Source organism: Urocampus carinirostris, chromosome 9, assembly GCF_059441175.1.
Source record: "Urocampus carinirostris isolate Australia breed hairy pipefish chromosome 9, RoL_Ucar_1.0, whole genome shotgun sequence".
In the NCBI taxonomy this organism is placed as follows: Eukaryota; Metazoa; Chordata; class Actinopteri; order Syngnathiformes; family Syngnathidae; genus Urocampus; species Urocampus carinirostris.
This window is the reverse complement of record NC_142357.1, coordinates 23,274,771-23,288,774: the sequence shown is the minus strand read 5'-3', so window position 1 is coordinate 23,288,774 and position 14,004 is coordinate 23,274,771. Positions and strand designations below refer to the sequence as shown.

Here is a 14,004-nt window from a genome sequence, read left to right as displayed (position 1 = left end):
CCGACGAGATCGATACCAGTTGCACGAGCAGATACCGGACAAATGGGGTCGATACCGGACAGGACGGGATAGACAGGATCGGTACCAGATACACGAGCAGATACCGGACCGACGGGGTTGATACCGGACAGGACAGACAGGATACAGGAGACTGGAGACGGATGTCAGACAGGGCGAGACAGACGGGATCAATACCAAACACTGGAGACTGGAGTCCGAAATCAAACAGGACGAGATAGACGGGAACAATACCAGACACTGGAGACCGATATCAAACAGGGCAAGTTTGACGGGAACGATACCCAATACTGGAGATTGTAGCAAGGTATCAGACAGGACGAGACAGACGGGATTGATACCAAACACTGGAGACTGGAGTCAGATATCAAACAGGGCGGGATAGACGGGATCTATACGGGACAGGATACACAAGCAGGATATCGGACAGAGTCAAAACACACGTCCTGCGGGTGCAGAGGTTCGTTGACGGACTGACAAAGGGTGGGTGAGAGCACTGAGCTTAAATAAGAGGGAAGCCAATCAGTCAACGAGCCGCAGCAGGCGCCAAACGGGCGGGGCCAATTAGCGGCAATGAGCAACCGTGGTAGGAAGGTCTGTTTTTAAAAGTTAAGTCTTACTAGATTGAAATGACTCATGTGACTTATAAGAATTTTCACGATAGTGGAGGAATTCTTGTGTTAATTAGTAACATTTTTGCTATTCCTCAAAGAACCAGCCACTTAAAAAGAAGTTTTAAAATTTATATTTATATTTATATTACTGCAACTACAGTGGCAGACAATGTTGTCCTTACTTGCATATTCCATCTTCGGGGTCTTCTAAGCCAAACTTTTCGTCAAAGGAAAGCTGAATCCTCATGTTGCTTGCTGCCACCAGTCTCCACACCAGCACGACGTTCCTGGAATATGTGTGAGGGAAATCCGGGCTATGGATGCTCCCCTCTCCAGACACTGTGATCACCTTCTCCTGATGGGAATCCTGCACTCCTAAAAGAGAAATCACATATAATTGTCACTTTGCATCTCAAAAGGCAGAAAACTGTCAAAAGGTTTGCTGCATGAGTCGGTTTGGAGGTGGTGAGAATTTTCTCTCGGGATAAGACAGCAAACAGAAAACCATAAACTGTATTTCTAGGATTTGTAGATATGTTTATTTTGTAATAGTCTGTATCATTGAGTATTCTGTAGAAGTCTCAAGTTACTCAAGGAAAATCTGGCTGAGTATCAAAGATGTAGATAAAGTCCTGCATGATTTAGAAGTTTTTGTGGGATTGGGAAATGTCTTCTTTTCCCCCCAAATCTCAATGAATGCTATTTATTTCACACTTTAACGTTCAGTTCTTTAGTTTTTGATTTTAAATTTCAGTGTTACCGCTTATGGGGGTCCTCCACACTTATTGAGTATTGTTAGCTGGCTTTAAAATCCTCCCTGCATCTCTCTGTGTCACGTAACCTTTCTCACAAGTTTATTGAGATATAGAGGAAAGGCAGCGGCAGCGATCTGGTGCTCGCTGAACGCGGGAAGCAAGCCGCTCACAGGATCGGTGCGTGTTCCGTACGCGGAAGTGGATCTTTCAGAGCGGGAGATCATAGCGTAGGTAGACGGAAAAACAGGTCGATAGCCGGGACGGGAGATCAGAACGTTGTCGGGGTCAAAAACGGGTCGTAGCCGGAGACAAACGGGGAAATCAGGAACGGACAGGTGAAAACGGGTGAAAAACGTGACAGACGGGAGCCAGAGTCAAAAAATGCTTGCCTTTTGGAAACAGAGGTTCGCTGACGGACTGACAACAGGAGAGTGAAAGGACTTAGCTCAAGTAGGAAGGGGAACCAATCAGGTAGCCAGCAGCAGTGAATGTAACCATTCATCATGACACTCTGCTGCCATTCCAATGAGTGTGGATGAGTCCCTCTTCAGGTCTCTTTCACCACATGGTAAATCTGTGCCTTACCATAATTGTTTATTTTCTTTGTGAGTATGTATTATTTATTTGATCTAAAACGCTGTGTGTGTGTGTGTGTGTGTGTGTGTGAGTGTGTGTGTGTATTCGGTAGTCTGTTTTTGGAAAAGGGATGGGTATTTTATTTTCTTATTGTATATTCATTGTTTTTATAAATCACTTTAAATTGTAATTCATCACACAAATACATTATAATTTGAATCTTTGTTCAAGTATTGTGATTCAACAGAAATCTTCAAAATATGAGACATGGCTGATTTAAAACAAAATCTAAGCATAGTTACATTTATGCAAGACTTGCAGGGATCTCATATGACCAAATACAAAAATATCCTGTGTGATTTATGAAAAAACTCACACCATTTTAAAAAATCTCATTGGATTCAACATTTAAAATAAAGAAAGAAAATATTCTCTTGTGGAGAAAATTGGCAAGATTAACTTAACTTGGGTAATATTTCTACAACTTTTGAATGGTACTGATGCGGCGTATAAAGCAATCTTTAATATACTTATTTTCACGCTAATACTGTGAATACAAACAGATCAAAATCCGAATGAGGGACGAGAGTGTCAAACTCGTAAACACAGCAGTGAATAAACAATATAAAAGGCGCCAAGGTCACTGGAAACTCCTCAATCAGTGCACTCTGAGATGACTGCTTACATTATCAGCTTCGAAACCAACAGATACATCCTGCTGATGGAAATTGTTGTTTGTTTAAGCTCTTTCCCCTCACTCCGCATGCTTTTCAAAACACATTTATAACAAATAGCTGTGATTCATTATTTTTACCTTAGGAAACGTTAACAAAAGCATCTGAGTGAAGTGCGCTATTATAAAACAACTCAGGTCCGAATCTGGAAATGTCGTAGCATGGCACTCTTCTTATAAGATATAAAATAAATCGGACACAATGTTCTTGATTTCAATTGACAGTTCTTATTAAGTAATAAGACAAGCTGTAACATTTTCTACAGCGCAGCTATCATTCAATCTCATTCAATACTTCAGATAGAAAAACAAATATGTAAACTTGAATAGAAAAAAAAAGAAAAAATACATTGGATTGCCTTTGATGCTTTCATGTGGGCTTGGTTGCAGGCCAGGTGGGACGCCATCGAACCACTGCACGCCAAAAAAAACAAAAGAAGGACTTTTTGCATGAAAAGACTCTTTCATAAAGACGCCAAACCAACTTTTGGCATCGCGATACCTCCTGCGGGGCTAACACGCGTGCGTGAAAGCGCTGCATAATCCTTCCTTTTCTTTGCACTGAATCCAATTAAAGCGATATCGCGTCCGTTGAGCGCTTGTCCCGGCACGCAGAACTCTGCAGAAGTCTTATCTTCGTTTTCTTAGCAACTGACGACGGAGGGGGGCCACGTTTAATTAACTGTTGCAGGCACGGGAGGTTACCACGCTTCGTCCTGGCCTCTGGAAGTCGTGTTTTTAATTACCGATTTTTCTCCTGCCGCTGGTAGTGACGTTATCATGGCAGGGGGTGCGGGGGGGGGATGGGTTTCACCCGATAGAAAGCAATTGAAAACATCATGGTAAGGAATCAAAACTGGAAAATGGTGGTTAAATCAGGAGGAAAATGGCACAGAAATCAAGAGAAATAAAAATGATTTTTTTATTGTATTAGTATTTTTTAATGTATTAGTATTAGAGTTATTTGTATTGTCATTAATAACAACATAGTGAACATTGTTTAAAATGAGATTGGACTTGACACTCTAAGATCAATATATTATAAAGGCTTAAAAGAAGAGAATATAAGAAGAATGTCAGGGAAAATAGAGAACATTATTAGAATATAGTGGTTGGAGACCGTTTTGATAATAGTACAATTCCAAATAGTACATCGTAACAAAAATAGTGGAGTTCTAAGGTCTTGGGAACCTCCTGTGTGGGTTCAAATCCAGCTACCGGACTTACTGTGTGGAGTTTGAATGTTCTCCCCGTGCTTGCGTGGGTTTCCTCCGGGCACTCTGGTTTCCTCCCACATTCCAAAGACATTCATTTCAGGTGGATTGGCCAGTCCAAATTGTCTCTAGGTGTGACTGAGCGAGTGAGTTGTCTGTTCCTGTGTGCCCTGCGATTGGCTGGCAACCAGTTCAGGGTGTCCCCCGCCCACTGCCGGATGATTGCTGGGATGGGCTCCAGCACCCCCGCGACCCTACTGAGGATAAGCGGTGTAGCTAATGAGATGAGATGATATATATATATATATATATATATATATATATATATATATAAAATTATACAGTCTTGCATGCTTGTTTAGGGTGTTAAAGAAACTGTGTTTAAGCCTGTTTGTCTTTGTTTTAAAGGACCTGTAGCGCCTACCAGACGCCAGGATGAGAGAAGTCCTTTATAATTTTGTTGGCTCTGTTGCGGTGTCACAAGCCAGCCAATGATTCCATGGGCTGTGTTGATTGCTATACATTTTATTTTTGCCAGTTACATTACTTGAAACCACTAAGTGTAAAATTGAGGAACTTTTTGCATCCTGGTTTTTTGTATCTTGTATTTTTTTCTTCCTAGTTCAAAAGTAGTTGATGTCCTCTCTTCTTGTTTTGAGTGTCTACTAATCTCTCACTATATTTAAATATTCTTTAGATAGATAAAACAATTGTGTACTTTATTTATTATCTTATTTTTCTATCAAAAGAGGAACAATTACACCTAATTTTAATAGGAAAAATAATAATTAAAATGATCAAAATACATTAAAAATACATAAAATTAACATCAGTTTTTAGCTAAAATAAACTGAATGATTTGATTTTTTTTTAGATAATTGATTTACAAAACTTAAAATATGTCTAGAAAGCAAACTTCTTGGCAGTGTTGCTAAAAGGAAGGAAAGAGCTATGATTTTGTATTGATGATACTTTTTTTAATGTGTTTTTTGATGTCAGGTACCTCTTTTTGGGGGATTTGAGAGCCATAGATATAAACCAGGGGTCTTTAACGTGGTACTTGTGGGCACTTAAAAAAGTAGCCCACAAACTTGTTATGAAAATAGCTTATGGGTTATTGTGATTTTCCAGGAAATTTGATTTCTTACCGGCATTATGTTTGAGTGGATTTTAACGCTACCTTTAATAATTACAACCTGGTAATAGCAAAATGAACAACATACTGTAGTAACAAAATCATATGTTGTTAGCTTAGAAATTCATACCACACTGGTAGTTCTTCGGGCCAATCGGTAACAAATGGTTGCTCTCACCTTCAAAAAGGCTGGCGTCCCCTGATCTAGACTACCCTTTCTAAAAGACTATCATGGTGAGACCTACCTCTTCAAACCCAAACCAAGAGGTAAGCAAAGCTGAATTGCTTTAACCGAGCATGCTGATTAGCAATAGCTAACAGTGCTAGCATCACAAGTGTGCCGCTAATAGTGAGTGTCTGTTAGTGGTCTAAAAGTCCCCAATTTTGTGTAAAACAAAGCTTTTTTTTCTTGGCAATATAGTTCCTCAATGTATTGCCAAATTAGCAAAAAAAATGCTTGCTGTTCTCCCACAAAATCAGACGCCATTTATTTCCGAAAGGACCCCAAATGCGATCAAGTAAAAGAAAACTCTGCCTTTTATTTCCACCAACAGAGGGTCTTTTCACTGAAGGCCCTCGTCATGGGCGTGCACCATGTGACTTGGAAATGACCTCACCTCTGGGGTCTTCGCAAGATCAGAGGCGCAGCCGTTCCCCCCGGGGGGCGCGAATTACCTCAAACATGACTTTTCATTGACCTACTTCCCGACCCCCCTTAACGCTGAGGAAAGTGGAGGCGGCTATTAAGACAGGAAGTCAATGAGGATGAATAGGCTAACGTACAGTGCGGCCATTGTGCTTTGTTCGCACCTTCCATTCGCGCCTTCTGAGCGTTAACCTTTCCACAGGAACGTGTATGCATGGGGGCCATCGGCGATTTCCAGGGACCCCCGCTCGATATAACTTTTGACATGAAGGAAAAAGGCGGCTAGACCCCTAACAGCGATGTTATAAAAAACAGTCAATTTCCTCAAATAGATGCTGTCTCTTCATGAGAAGCCGTGCGGTCATTCGCTAATGCCCAAATGAACTTCTACCTTTTCCCACCAACAAAATGTGTGGATAGGGTACCAAAATTCTGCCGTTTTAACCCTGTTGCTCACCAAAACAGCAGCATACTGTAAATCAGTATTTCCCAATTGGTGGGTCGTGACCCAAAATTGGATCGCATACCAGTTTTCAGTGGGTGGCGGGCCTTTTCATTGACAAAATAATGCTAAGAAGAAAAGAAACAGAAAGTCAAGTACACTCCTTAACGGTAGATGGAAAAAATACCCTCCTCAGTCTCTTCTACCTGTTCAGAAAATCAGTGCGTTGAAGAGGAACCACATCTCATTTTATATTTATTTTGTTGGTTTTATCCAGTTCCTTCAAAACAAAATAAAATAATCATTTCGCAAACATTTCTTTACAAAGCCATTATTTCAATACAATTAGGGTTGTATGAGAAAGAACTTAAACACTGAATTAATGTAACCATTTAAAATGTATATAAAATGTATATTTTTTCTATGATGACAGATAAGGCACTGTCTCAATTGCCTGCCCTGACTGTACACCACTTCTATCAGGTGTAATACAGATGCTCCCCTACTTACGACCATTTGACTTATGGAAAATGGTAGATACGAACTTTTTTTCCTGGATATCGAAAAATACCCGGACATTGCTGTAAGTTACATTTTCTATTGTGTGCACCTTTTTCCGAGTACAGGACATTACTGTAGTGCTTCTTTCCGCAGCCACCGGCGAGTGGTGGCGCTGTGAGATGTCACCCAGCATCCACCCCAAAGAATAAATCCGGCTTCTACTTCCTGGTTCTTGTGTAAACATAACGTGTACTGTATCGCTAGCGTGCAGAGAACTTTGACATTTTTATTATTTAATATCTGCATCCATTCAATATGGTTGGTGTAAAGTGTAAAGAAAAGGTGAGCCGTTTTATCTGAAATGAAAGTGAAATATGGAAACTTGATGCAGTTGAGAAAATGGTCGGAACGCTTTTTTTCGGCCACTTTTTACCACGGAGGACGAAGTCGCCGAACTTGAAGCGCATCTTCCAAAAGTAAGTTAAACTCAACTTTTTTTATCTTTATAGAGCATATTATTTTATGAAATGTTTATTTATTTAGTACAAAACAAGACAGGTTACTTATACAAGCCTTAAACCTACTTGTATAAACCTAAAACATACAAATTATAGCACCGAAGCAACTTACAAACAATTTACAATCTCGTTTGTAAGTAGGGCAGCATCTATAGTTCAGAAGGACAGTGCACTTTAAAGAACGAGATTTTTTTACTCAGTTCTGGGGGTTTTTCAGTTCCCTCGTGGGTTTGATTTTCATTGATTTTTACCTGATGCGGACCAAAAGTGTATCAAAAATTCTGCATGAGGATCATTTTGATTTAAAAAAAAAAAAAAAAATGGCAGTTATTGACTTCAGCAAAAAGATATAGCGATTAAATAATACACAGTGTCGCTTTAAGAAAGAGAATTATTCAAAAAGTAAACCTGAATAAATATATACACATGTGTATATACCCACCCATCCATTATCACTCAGTAGGGTCGCGGTGGTGCTGGGGCCCCATCCCAGCTATCTTCGGGCAGTGGCAGGGGACACCATGAACTGGTTGCCAGCCAGTCGCAGGGCACACAGATTAGGGTCTACGTACGTTTCTATTCTTTCTTCTACTTATTAAAACTAAAGATTTAATAACCCTTCATTTTCTCATTAGTACTCAATTGAGATCCTCAGGGAGTCTCATGGAGTTTTCAATAATAAGGTAAAAGTCTTTTTAGTCCAAGTCATAACCGTGCATCGTAAAAATACTCTGATTTAGGATACCTGCTCCCTATTGAGTACATTTCAGTGTTCGAATCTCTGCAGCTACGGAGACGGGGTAAACCAACAAAGGATTAATTCACTTTTTTTCACGATTGTTTCGAAGTTTGATGCCAACATCTGTTACCTGTTATGAGTCCTGCAGGTGCAGTCAATTCCCAGGCCCTGCTTAGCGACTGTTTATTGCTTTAAAGCTTTTAGCCAGTTGCCCGTACATGGCTGCAAACACACAGCGGGAATCATTGGTAGCTTGAAATATTAATAATTGGACATGTGTGGCACACTTGTGCCGAGAGTTCATCTGCCAGGCATGTTATAAGGACACTTGCGGACTCTCACTAAGCGCTTGAATTTATTTTTCAAAAACATGTTAACTCATTCGATGCCAGGCGTTTCTCTCAAATGGGAAGAGCCATTTCCAGCCAATATTTGCCATTTTGGCTCATTTTTGAAGGCTTAAAGGAAATTTAGTTCTGTAGCCTCATCTTTAATTAGAAAAAAAAGGTGTTTCTAGCTTTCACCATTCCTCACTAAACAACAGTTGAATGTTGTTAAGTTTCTCGAATTTACTCATCTCCATGAAAACGTATTTTCGTGACAGGGTGCATTTTAAGGAGAACATTAACTGTGATGCTTTTTTTTGCATTTGTGATACAAATGCTGCCCTACTTACAAACAAGATTTTAATTTGTTCGTAAGTTGCTTCAGTGCTATATTTTGTATGTTTAAGGTTTATATAAGTATATTTAAGGCTTGTATAAGGTAGCTGTATTGTTTTGAAACTGAAAGATAAACTTTTAATAAAATAATATGCTCTATAACATTACAAAGCATGCAGAATGATAAAGCATAGTACTAAAAAATAAAGCTACACATAAACATTCTGTGGTCTGTAAAGCCATTTGAGACTCCTTGTGATTAAGGGCGTCTCTAATAAACATGACTTGACTTGACTATAAAGATAAATAAATAAATAAAGTTAACTTACTTTTGGAAGAGTTAGGCGACTTCCTCCCCCGTGGTAAAAAGTGGACGAAAAAAAAGCGATCTAATCATTTTCTCAACAGCATCAAGCTTCCTTATTCCACTTTCATTTTAAATGAAACGGCTTGCCTCTTCTTTAAGCTTTACACCAACCATATCAGATGGATGCATGAGATAGACCCTAAGCGTAACATTTCACACCAAGCCTTACTGCGGAAGCGGAGAAGTCAGGTGCGGGAAAACAAACACCAGCGATTCGACAATCACTGGGCAGGAGAAGCAGGAAACCCACACGATCGGAGCGTGGTCGGAGAGCGGAAACGAGTCGAGCAGCCAAGACGGGAGATCGGAGTGTGGTCAGAGATTGGAACAAGTCAGGTAATCGGAGACGATCGGGAATCCAGGCACAGGGGATCGATACAGGATACAAGATACAGGATACAGGACAGGTCGGGAACAAAATGGGAGCCAGAGTAAAAAATGCTTGCCTTGCAAGTGCGGAGGTTGGCTGACGGACCGACCTGGAGTGAATGAGAGTACTGAGTTTAAATAGGGGGGAACCAATCAGGAAACAAGCTGAAGCTGGAGCCAAACAAGCGAGCAGAGGTGAGGGCAATGGGCAAATCATGATACCTAGTATAGGTTTTGGGTAAAATTGACAGTAAAATGTAGCTTACATTTTCAGTTGCAGGAAGTTTCCCCCCATTACAATTTACTGTTGGGAAACGCTACCTTAATTTTTTACATGGCTCTAATTGACTGTCGATAATTCAAACGTAAACCTTACACTAATAGACATTTAATAGTGCCCTGTCTAGCAAAAAAGTGTTGTTTTTTTTTAAATCAAAATGAAGCCAGTCATCTTTGTTAATTACCCTTTCAAATGAAAGTGCTGACTTTCCCATTACGAGATGTACTGTATCTCTTTTTTTGCACACTTTGCAGCATGAGGTGCATGGATTTGTTTCACGTTTCACCCATGGTTTTAATTTTCCGTTTTTGAGCCATCCTATATTAACCCAACACCCTCCTGGCATTTTGGTCTGATGTACCTGTCCTGATACACCTGAACTAATACACCCGTAGGGGGCAATGACATTTTACATGACAACCATTGTAAACATCACTAACTAAAGTTAATAACAAGGGAAGACAAAATGCAATGGCAAAGTGAAGCCACCAGAGCAGGTATACCAGCGTCATTTTTAAGCACATATGTTTTATTTGTCTTTGATTAGTACGGGGTTAGACTACCGAGATTAGATGTTGAACATTTATAAGCACTTCGCTAAAAATTCAAGGACTTTTCACAACGAAGCAAGCCCTTTATCTATCCTCAGGGCTACAAATAGCACCCGGGATGCAGGTTTGAGGCCTCTCCTTGCATAAGTGCTACAGCTGCATAACGTCAATGGCGACCACAGCACGCACATGGCTTTCCCCTCCCCTCATTGGGCTTGGTTTGGTCCCCAGGGGCCCGATAGTTGCCAGTGTAGACCTCCTCCTTCCTTCTGGGGCTCAGGTTGCAAGAGGTGAGCACCCCCAAGTGATTTGCACGAGGCTCTCATTAGTGCCAACACTTGTTGTGCGGCATCCAGCCAAGGCAAGATCGAGTGTCGGACGGAATTCCGTCGGTGACTGGATTAAGACTCGGAATCGTTTTCTGACTTCTAGCGCAAGATTTTCACTATTAACACGCTAAGTTACAATTAAAAATATACATATTTCATCTTATTGAATGTTAACTAGGAATACTAAAGAATGATTCATTAGGGTAAAAGTGGGTACACTTCAGTAACAGCTTTGTCCTTTCTGCTAAAGCTGCACTTAACTGTAATACTCTTATACAGTCATCTGTGTGTGTAATGTCCAGCGTATTGTTCATATTTGTCCTTGTTTTCTCTTCATTTGGCAGGTACTGTGAAAACAAATTTCCCCATGGGGACGATAAAAATCTATTTATCCATCTGTCCATCTAACCATCTATCTGTCTGTCTGTCTGCCTGTCTAAATAAATTAATCAAACTAATTAATAGCTAATAAATGAAACAATAAATGGCTACTTCCAAAAGGAATTGTATGACAATTTTTCTCTAATAACAAAAAAAAAAACAAAAGAAACAGGCTTCTTAAAATATCATTTAAAAATGTGTTATAATTTTATTTTAGGATAAGCTATATTAAATATTGCTCCAAAATTGAGAAAATAATCAAAATAAATAGTACAGATAGTATTGTTTTTGACAATGATCAGGACGCCTTGCACTGCTTGTGATTCATATATCTATATCTATATTATATACTATATATGTATATATGTATATATGTAATAGGCAGCACGGTGGAAAAGTGGTTAGCACGTGTGCGGCGCAGTTCTGAGGTCATGAGATCATACCGCCTGTGTGGAGTTTGCATGTTCTCCCCGTGATTGCGTGGGTTTCTTCCAGGCATTCCGGTTTCCTCCCACATTCCAAAAACATGCATTTCAGGTTAATTGGCCGGTCCAAATTATCCCTAGGTGTGAATGAGCGAGTGAGTTGTCTGTCTCTTTGTGCCCTGCGACTGGCTGGCAACCAGTTCGGAGTTTCCCCTGCCCACTGCCCGAAGACAGCTGAGATGGGCTCCAGCACCCCCGTGACCCTACTGAGGATAAGTCAAGTCATGTTTATTTGTATAGCCCATAATCACAGAGTCTCAAAGGGCTGCACAGACCACAGATCATTGCAAATCACAGACTATTATTACACCATCCCCTGATCTAAAACCTACATGAGGGCAAATAATACACAGATACACAGATATTGTCAAGATAAAATATAGGTTATTCATATGTTATAGAATAGAACTAGTGCAAATAATGGATGGATGGATGGATATATATATGTAATACATATAATATATATAATTTATTGGTCTGTGTACATTTAAATACCAGTATGTGCATGTGAATATGTATGCATATATATATATATATATATATATATATATATATTTATCCATGTGAAAGTATACATATGGGATTGTATATGTTTATATGCATGTACGTCGGTGTATATTCATATTTGTTTAGTTTTTGTAAAGGGGTTAGAGCTAATAAGCTATGCTTCTTCTCACTCCTTTCTGAATATGTATTTTGTTTTCCATTACTTCTTTTTGTGGTTTATGTAGCTTCCTCATTTTTCTTTTTTGCACTTTTACATATTTTCATTTCCCAAAATTGTTTTTGACAATGATCAGGACGCCTTGCACTGCTTGTGATGCATATTCAGAATAAATTAATGACAAAAAAAAAAAAAAGACTGGACACTTTGCATGATGATTATTGAATGTTTAACCCGAAGAAAATGGATAAATGAATGCATAAATAAATGAAATGAATAAGCAACCAACGAATGAACTGAATGAATCTAAAATGAATTGCTATGAATACAAACAGAAAAAAATGACCCCAAAAAAGTAAAATAGTCAAGTCATGTGTCAAAGGGCTGAATAGACGACAGACTACCTTTACCCCATCCCCCGATCTAAAACCTGCATGAGGGCAAGGAAAAACTCCTCTACATGAGGAAAACACAATAATTCGACCGGGCTGTAATTCAAGTTTTTAATCCTGAGAAGAAAATGGAAGTGCTTTGAAGGTCTGAGAGATGTTTCTATGGAAACAACATTGACAAAAAGGCCGCTTTAAAGCTTGATCTGTAGGCGACAGCCCAAAAGAAATTCAGGCATTAGATATGAGGCAAGGCTGAACATTGGTAGCTGTTAAGAAGTAGAGCAGGGATGTGCGAGACCTATTATGAATTCAGAATATTCAAAATGATTGTTCATGTGATACACAACACAAAAAAAGATCAAAATCACTTTCATTCACTTTCTCCTTGCTGTTGTCGCCATGGGGGCCTTTTGTGGGAGAAATGCCAGCCAACAAGTCTCAGTTGCAGAGCAATAATAAGAATAATGCAGAAAGAAAGAAAGAAATAACTTATAAATGTATTCCATATAAAACATCAACATGTACATAAATCACATACTGCGCAAGTATAGGGCATAAATGCAATTTATTATTTTGTTTTTTCTGTATTCATTTCGATCTTTAGTTCGTCGTGTATTTGGTATGTGTATGTATTTCGTCGTCGAGTTGGTCGTGTGTTACGTCACGTATTTTTACATGTATTTGGTTGTTTATTTTTTGTGTATTTCGTCATGTATTTGTCCATGTATTTTAGCATGTGTTTTGTCGTGTACTTTGTCATGTATTTTAAAATGTATTTTTACATGTGTTTGGTTAAGTATTTTGTTGTGTATTGTGTTACGTATTTGGTGATGTATTTTGTCATGTACTTTGTCATGTATTTGGTCACGTGTTTTGTTGTGTACTTTGTTGTGTATTTTGAAAAGTATTTTTAGGTGTATTTGGTTATGTAGTTTATGGTGTATCCTACTGTGTATTTTGTCATGTATGTGTCAGGACCAGAACGGAAACAGGACCCACTTGTGTAACGTTTCTCTCAGTTTTATTGGAAGAAAGGAAAGGGTTGCCCTCACCATCCAGTGATCGCTGGGCGCGGGAAGCAGGTCGCTCTGAACGTGGAAGTGGGACTTCCGTGACGAGCGATGGCGGTGTCGGTAATGGAAAAACAGGTCAGTAGCCGGGACAGGAGAGCAAAAATGTGGTCGGTGTCGTAAGCGAGTCGTAAGCCAGGAAAGAAGAGTAGACGTGGTCGAGGACAAAAAAGGTCGAAAGCCGGGACGGAAGAGTAGACGTGATCAGGATCAAAAACGGGTCGAAGCCGGGGGACAGACAGGAGAAGAAAACAGGTTGGCGTCAGGGTAAAAAAAAAAAAAAAAAAGGCTTGCCTAGTGTAAACTGAGGTTCGCAGACGGACTGACAACAGGTGACAGAAAGGAGTGGGTTTAAATAGGGTCAGGGAGCCAATCAGAGTCTGAGGCAGTTGGCACCAAAGGAGCGGGCACAGGTGATTCACATCAGTAATCATGACAGTATGTTGTTGTGTATTTGGTAATGCATTTTGCCAAAGATTTTTGTGTATTGTGTCATATATTTTTTGTGTATTGTGTCGTGCATTTTGTCATGTATTTTTTTATATTTTGTTGTGCATTTTGTT

The 14,004-nt window shown here is 39.5% G+C and overlaps 1 protein-coding gene across 1 annotated transcript in view; it reads right to left on the bottom strand.

The window, feature by feature from the left end:
- Nucleotides 1-14,004, bottom strand: part of pdgfc (platelet derived growth factor c) — a 65,995-nt gene that overhangs the window by 25,368 nt on the left and 26,623 nt on the right. The window contains exon 2 of the mRNA XM_088344053.1: nucleotides 815-1,007. Coding sequence (XP_088200179.1) covers nucleotides 815-1,007 — 193 coding nt within the window. The remainder of the gene's footprint in view (nucleotides 1-814; nucleotides 1,008-14,004) is intronic.